At 42.7% G+C, this 7,500-nt stretch overlaps 3 protein-coding genes across 3 annotated transcripts in view; 2 read left to right on the top strand and 1 right to left on the bottom strand.

Moving 5' to 3' along the window:
* Positions 1–1,253: 1,253 nt before the first annotated feature.
* LOC122248443 (heat shock 70 kDa protein-like) lies at positions 1,254–3,753 on the bottom strand. Its single transcript, XM_086530936.1, has one exon. It carries the CDS (start codon positions 3,424–3,426, stop codon positions 1,495–1,497), a length of 1,932 nt encoding a protein of 643 aa, XP_086387062.1. The 5' UTR covers positions 3,427–3,753; the 3' UTR covers positions 1,254–1,494.
* Positions 3,754–6,081: 2,328 nt separating this feature from the next.
* LOC147467728 (heat shock 70 kDa protein-like) overlaps positions 6,082–7,500 on the top strand; it is a 2,436-nt gene continuing 1,017 nt past the window's right edge. The window contains exon 1 of the mRNA XM_086530935.1: positions 6,082–7,500. This exon is cut by the window's right edge and continues 1,017 nt beyond it. The gene's annotated coding sequence lies outside the window, so the exon portion shown is untranslated.
* Positions 6,411–7,500, top strand: part of LOC147467729 (heat shock 70 kDa protein-like) — a 1,184-nt gene continuing 94 nt past the window's right edge. The window contains exons 1-2 of the mRNA XM_086531034.1: positions 6,411–6,816; positions 6,870–7,500. The exon at positions 6,870–7,500 is cut by the window's right edge and continues 94 nt beyond it. Of these exons, the coding sequence (XP_086387160.1) occupies positions 6,411–6,816; positions 6,870–7,500 (1,037 nt within the window). The remainder of the gene's footprint in view (positions 6,817–6,869) is intronic.

Here is a 7,500-nt window from a genome sequence, read left to right as displayed (position 1 = left end):
TTAGTACTGTCTAGTGTTTTAATCTATATCTTATTTAATGGAAGATAGGCTGAACGTTGAGGAGTTATACACTGGAACTTCCCCACTGTTTTTGTTCAGATTCCCTCCTTCCACGCGACCTCATTTCAAGGGGATCTGATTGCAGGGGTCTGATCACCTTCACACTTGCATCCCATTTTGCTAGCTTCAGGGGAGGGGGTTGGTAGTGCGGGGCCCCTGTCATACAATTGATATGCTGCATTTCTAATAATTGTCTTCCTTATACTAGACTGTATAAATCGCCTTTTATTGAGTCCACCGTGAAGGAAATGTCACTCGTGCATTGTATGTGCTAGTGAGATCAAACAAAGAGAGGTTTTAGCTGAGTAAACCGGAAATCATAAAGTTTCATTTTTCTAATTCTATTCCCTCTTTTTCTAAGGGGAGTGGAGGGTAGATTGATAGATAAAAGTGTGTGTTATCTCTCTCCTGTCATTGAAATATGTATATATATATATATATATATATATATATATATATATATATATATATATATATATATATATATATATATATGTATATGTGTGTGTGTTTGTGTGTGTGTGTCTGTGTGTGTCTGTGTCTGTGTATGTGTGTGTGTGTGTGTGTGTGTGTGCAATACATATATACACATTTATCTGTCTGTTTATCTCTCTATATATATTTAGAGCGACAGAGAAAGAAGGATAGAGAGAACACACACACACATATGCACAGTTGTGTCTTTGATATCCTGTTTAATCCTGAAACGAATATTACAAGCTATCAATTCCTTTCATGTTGCATTGCCATAAATTCCGGTGTCCCATTTTCCTTCTCCTGCAAGCATCTGAGTGCGTTCGTTAAATGTTTGCTTCGTTGCAATTCAATTTCGTATCGGCATGTAATTTTGAAATAATGTTTTACAATATCTAATAATCTTAAAGCTAGTATGTTCTATAGACAATACTGTAAATGCATTTAGCTTTAACACCTGATATTAAGCAAGTGTGAAAAATGAAGATTTGCACATCTCAAAAGTGCATAAGATTAGATGAATATTGTATGCGTCTAGGATGAAATGCATGAGCAATTGTATATTAAGTTAACATATTCTTCACCAAATATATTATGATTTTATGTTTCCCTCTCTTTCTATTCCTTTGTGCCATTATGCAGCTATCAATAGATTACTATACATTTCTTTTCAATATCTTATTCATTGTGTTTTCTTTATTTGCTGTAATAATTCATTTTCGTAGAGTAAAGTGTGAAGGAACTGTCATTAAAATACAAGCTCATTTTTTTGCCTTTATTTTGTTATGTGCGTATCACAGTCGCACAGTACATGTATACATAATTATGATATAGCAAAGATTACGTACAAAAATAAATAGTTTTATAGAAATACAAACTAGAGATGATATGATACATTTTTATATGAAAAGTGAGCTATGATGATGAAGTGACTAGTTTCGAAAGAGAAAGTGAGGAACTCTAATCGACTTCCTCAATGGTTGGTCCTCGTCCACAACTGCTTGGATTCGAGCTGAAGTTGTTTCCTGGAGAAGAAGTTGCGCCGTGGATCTTGGCACTCAAAGGTCGCCAAGCTTCCTGCACTTTGTTCAGCTGAACTTCCACTTGTTCCTTGTCGGCCAGTTGGTTGTTGTCGAGCCACGTGAGTGTCGAGTCAACTTGGGCAGCAGCAGCCTTCTTCTCCTCCGCCGTCAGCTTACTCGACACACTGTCGTCCTCCAACGTGTTCTTCAGGTTCAGACACAACGATTCAAGCTTGTTCTTGGCCTCGATTCTCTCGCGTTGTTTGGCGTCCTCTTGGGCGAATTTCTCGGCCTCCTTCACCATTCGATCGATTTCCTCTTTGCTCAGACGACCCTTGTCGTTGGTGATGGTGATTTGGTTGAGCTTTCCCGTCGACTTGTCTTGTGCACACACATTGAGGATGCCGTTGGCGTCCACGTCGAAGGAGACCTCGATCTGGGGCACTCCTCGACCTGCGGCAGGAATTCCACTCAGTTCAAACTTGCCAAGTAAATTGTTGTCTCTGGTCATGGCACGTTCTCCCTCGAACACCTGGATAAGGACTCCTGTTTGGTTATCTTGGTACGTGGAGAACACCTGCGTCTGTTTGGTAGGTATGGTGCTATTGCGTGGGATGAGCGTGGTCATCACACCTCCAGCTGTTTCGATGCCAAGGGATAATGGTGCCACGTCTAACAGTAGAAGGTCATTCAGCTGTTCCGATTGGTCGCCTCGCAGGATGGCTCCCTGAATGGAGGCTCCGTAAGCCACTGCTTCGTCGGGGTTGATCGACTTGTTCAGTTGCTTTCCACCAAAGAAATCCGTCAGCAACTTCTGCACTTTGGGAATGCGAGTTGATCCGCCAACCAACACGATGTCGTCAATCGCACTCTTGTCCATCTTGGCGTCTACAAGAGCCCTTTCCACAGGAATTAGCGTCTGCCGGAACAGGTCGGAGCACAGCTCTTCGAACCTGGCTCTTGTGATGCTGCTGTACAAGTCAATGCCTTCGAACAGGGACTCGATCTCCACGCTGGCTTGAGAACACGACGACAGTGTTCGCTTGGCGCGCTCGCACGCTGTTCTCAGACGTCGCATGGCTCGCTTGTTGCCGCTTATGTCCTTCTTGAACTTCCTACGGAACTCGTTCCGGAAGTGCTCCACCAGTCGGTTGTCGAAATCTTCGCCGCCCAAATGCGTGTCGCCAGCCGTCGACTTCACCTCAAAGATGCCGTCGTCGATGCTCAGCACTGACACGTCAAACGTGCCGCCTCCCAGATCGAAGATCAGCACGTGCCGCTCCTTGCTGGACAACGAGCCGGCCGCTGCCTTCTTATCCAGACCGTAGGCGATGGCGGCGGCCGTCGGCTCGTTGATGATGCGGACAACGTTCAGACCAGCGATGGTGCCGGCGTCTTTGGTGGCCTGACGCTGAGAGTCGTTGAAGTAGGCAGGCACGGTGATGACTGCGTCGCTCACCTTGCCTCCTAAGTACGCCTCAGCCGTCTCCTTCATCTTGCTCAGCACCATGGAAGAGATCTCTTCGGGGTTGAAGCTCTTCTGCTCTCCCTTCAAGCTCACGCTGATCTTGGCTTTGCCGCCCGAGTTCACCACCTGGAAAGGCCAGTGCTTCATGTCGCTCTGAACGGTGTCGTCGCTGAACTTGCGTCCGATCAGTCGCTTGGCGTCGAACACTGTGTTCGCAGGGTTGATGGCCGCCTGGTTCTTGGCGGCGTCGCCGATCAGCCGCTCCGTGTCGGTGAACGCCACGTACGAAGGGGTGGTTCTGTTGCCTTGGTCGTTGGCGATGATGTCCACCTTGCCTTGCTGGAACACGCCCACGCACGAGTACGTCGTGCCCAGGTCGATGCCGATCACGGGGCCTGCCATCTCGTCTCTGCTGCTCACTCACTCGAGGTGCCAATTCAAAATGCTCTTCTCTTGCTCTCCTCTCTTATGCGATAGCCTTTACTAATCTAGTAATCCTTTTCTTGCGCGTTAGGGAAATCGCCTTGTCAATGTGTGTCACTCTTGCACTTTTCTTTTGCTCTCTTCTGTGATTCGTAGACTTTTCTACGAATGATTTTCTTGCTTGCACGTTAGAAAGACACTGTTGTATGTATGTATGTACACTCTTGGACTGTCTTCTTGGTGAATTCTTTTCCTTTCGTGTGCTGTTGCGAGCGTGATTCTGACGCCACTGACTTCCCGCCGCGGTATATATGTGAGCGAATCATTTCGGGAACATCGGTGAAGGTTCCGGAATGTTCTCGCTCGCTCTCTCAGAAAACGTGTCGAATGAAGGGATGACTAAAGATTATGTAAACTTGCATTGTACAATATTTATATCCTGTTTATGCTTATTGGTTACCAAGAAAGTTATTTATACCTAGATTGTGATATATTTAGTGAGGAAGATACCCTTGGTAGGTAAATGAGCACATTGTTTTCTCTGTGAAAATAGGATTGGAAAAATGATTATTTAGTAAGTTGGATAAAACTCGAGAAAGTTCTTGAGCTAAATGTCAAGAACAAATTACGGTATCAATAAAAATTTAAAATTTTCGTATTCGACCTTTATATTAATGAAAAAGAGGTATAATTCTCCCACATATGCTGGAGTTTCAACGTCTATTTTTTATTGTTTTTCATCGTTAGTATTATTTATGTAAATTCTTTTTTACACTTTTTTTTATGAAAAGGTCTACAGAGATACAGGTTATTCGAAAATATATATATATATCTATGAATTAATATGGCTGATAAATTTCCTAAGCTTTAAAGTCTCTGTTTCATCACTAATGATTCTCAAGGCGAGACGATTCCAGAAACCATTGACTTTTCAGAATCATACTATGATAAGTAAATATATATATATATATATATATATATATATATATATATATATATATATATATATATATATATACCAAGGCACTAGAGAGGAAATTAGTAAGTGCTCAAAGAGGAATGGAAAGGCTTATGCTAGGAGTTAGCTTAAGAGACAAGAAAAGAGCCACATGGATCAGGCAACAAACTAATATAGAGAATATACTCAAGAGCATTAAGAAGAAAAAGTGGCAGTGGGCTAGACATATATATATCATAGACAGGACAACAGGTGGACAAATAAAACAATAGAATGGGAAATACACGACACAATAAGACCAAGGGAAAGACCAATGACTAGATGGCGGGATGAAATAAGTAAATTGGAACCAGAGGACACAAGACCGGAATGACTGGAAAAGATTGAGAGAGGCCTACGTCCTGCAGTGGAACGATACAGGCTGATGATGATGATGATGATGATATATGTCTATATGTATGTATATATATTTGCATATATATATATATATTTATATACATATTATACATATATGTATACATATATACATATATATACATACATACATATATATATATATATATATATATATATATATATATATATATATATATATGTATGTGTATACATATATATATGTATATGTATATATTTGCATATATATGTATATGTATGTATATGTGTATATGTATATATATATATATATATATATATATATATATATATATATGTGTGTGTGTGTGTGTGTGTGTGTGTGTGTGTGTGTGTGTGTGTGTGTATACAAATATACACCTATATATATATTTAGTCATTCATACATATATAAATATACAAATATATATATATATGTATATATGTATATGTATATATATATATATATATATATATATATATGTGTGTGTGTGTGTGTGTGTGTGTGTGTGTGTGTGTGTGTGTGTGTGTGTGTGTGTGTAGTGTATGTATATATATGTATATATATATATATATATATATATATATATATATATATATATATGTATATATAAGGACAGATGAATGTATGTGTTTGCTCCATGATCCATTTAAATCCATCGGGATCGACTCAGGCGGTGCATGATCTCAAAGCATCAATCTGCAAAGTCCATGGTTTCGCGGTGAAATAAAGATTGAATGAGACTTCATTATGCATATTAGTTCATATTTGTATATATATTTCTTAAAAGACTTGAGATTTACAGACCCTGTAATGTGACTCACAATGGCGTTAGAAATTTCGAAATGATGAAATGCAGGGATGATAGAATATGATGAAAATTAACTGGCGATGTTGCAACATGAATAGGACCTTATATGCCTTGCTTTGATGTTAAGAGATGTAGGTCATTGATATTACACTTTCGTGAACATGATCACATTCAGAGATCAAACATCTTTATTTTTTTCTATTGCCACTGAATTCTAGAATATTTAAAGCCTATTTCCACTGCTGATGTAATGGTAATTCATTTATCAAGAGTGTCTTCCTTGTTACGTATAACGTAATGTAGGTAAAAATACTTTTCTTAGTAATCTACACGTATAAACAGGATGTTGATATTGTTTTATGCAATCGTAGGAACACTTTAGTCATCCCTTCATTCGACACGTTTTCTGAGAGAGCGAGCGAGAACATTCCGGAACCTTCACCGATGTTCCCGAAATGATTCGCTCACATATATACCGCGGCGGGAAGTCAGTGGCGTCAGAATCACGCTCGCAACAGCACACGAAAGGAAAAGAATTCGCCAAGAGGACAGTCCAAGAGTGTACATACATACATACAACAGTGTCTTTCTAACGTGCAAGCAAGAAAACATCCTAACTAGTAGAAAAGTCTACGGATTACAGAAGAAAGCAAAGGATTACAGAAGAGAGCAAAAGAGAAGTGCAAGAGTGACACACATTGACAAGGCGATTTCCCGATTAGTAAAGGCTTTCGCATAAGAGAGGAGAGCAAGAGAAGAGTATTTTGAATTGGCACGTCGAGTGAGTGAGCAGAGGAGACGAGATGGTAGGCCCCGTGATCGGCATCGACCTGGGCACGACGTACTCGTGCGTGGGCGTGTTCCAGCAAGGCAAGGTGAACATCATCGCCAACGACCAAGGCAACAGAACCACCCCTTCGTACGTGGCGTTCACCGACACGGAGCGGCTGATCGGCGACGCCGCCAAGAACCAGGCGGCCATGAACCCTGCGAACACAGTGTTCGACGCCAAGCGACTGATCGGACGCAAGTTCAGCGACGACACCGTTCAGAGCGACATGAAGCACTGGCCTTTCCAGGTGGTGAACTCGGGCGGCAAAGCCAAGATCAGCGTGAGCTTGAAGGGAGAGCAGAAGAGCTTCAACCCCGAAGAGATCTCTTCCATGGTGCTGAGCAAGATGAAGGAGACGGCTGAGGCGTACTTAGGAGGCAAGGTGAGCGACGCAGTCATCACCGTGCCTGCCTACTTCAACGACTCTCAGCGTCAGGCCACCAAAGACGCCGGCACCATCGCGGGGCTGAACGTTGTCGCATCATCAACGAGCCGTCGGCTGCCGCCATCGCCTACGGTCTGGATAAGACTGCAGCGGCCGTCTCGTTGTCCAGCAAGGAGCGGCACGTGCTGATCTTCGATCTGGGAGGCGGCACGTTTGACGTGTCAGTGCTGAGCATCGACGACGGCATCTTTGAGGTGAAGTCGACGGCTGGCGACACGCATTTGGGCGGAGAAGATTTCGACAACCGACTGGTGGAGCACTTCCGGAACGAGTTCCGTAGGAAGTTCAAGAAGGACATAAGCGGCAACAAGCGAGCCATGCGACGTCTGAGAACAGCGTGCGAGCGCGCCAAACGAACACTGTCGTCGTGTTCTCAAGCCAGCGTGGAGATCGAGTCCCTGTTCGAAGGCATTGACTTGTACAGCAGCATCACAAGAGCCAGGTTCGAAGAGCTGTGCTCCGACCTGTTCCGGCAGACGCTAATTCCTGTGGAAAGGGCTCTTGTAGACGCCAAGATGGACAAGAGTGCGATTGACGACATCGTGTTGGTTGGCGGATCAACTCGCATTCCCAAAGTGCAGAAGTTGCTGACGGATTTCTTTGGTGGAAAGCAACT

Source organism: Penaeus japonicus, unplaced genomic scaffold, assembly GCF_977035675.1.
Source record: "Penaeus japonicus unplaced genomic scaffold, GWHDUDI00000001_assembly GWHDUDI00000034, whole genome shotgun sequence".
In the NCBI taxonomy this organism is placed as follows: Eukaryota; Metazoa; Arthropoda; class Malacostraca; order Decapoda; family Penaeidae; genus Penaeus; species Penaeus japonicus.
The sequence above is the reverse complement of the archived record's forward strand: the minus strand, read 5'-3'. Positions and strand labels throughout refer to the sequence as shown.

Excerpts from the sequence above, each read along its gene's own strand:
- LOC122248443 (XM_086530936.1), bottom strand. The coding sequence starts at position 3,426 with ATGGCAGGCCCCGTGATCGGCATCGACCTGGGCACGACGTACTCGTGC.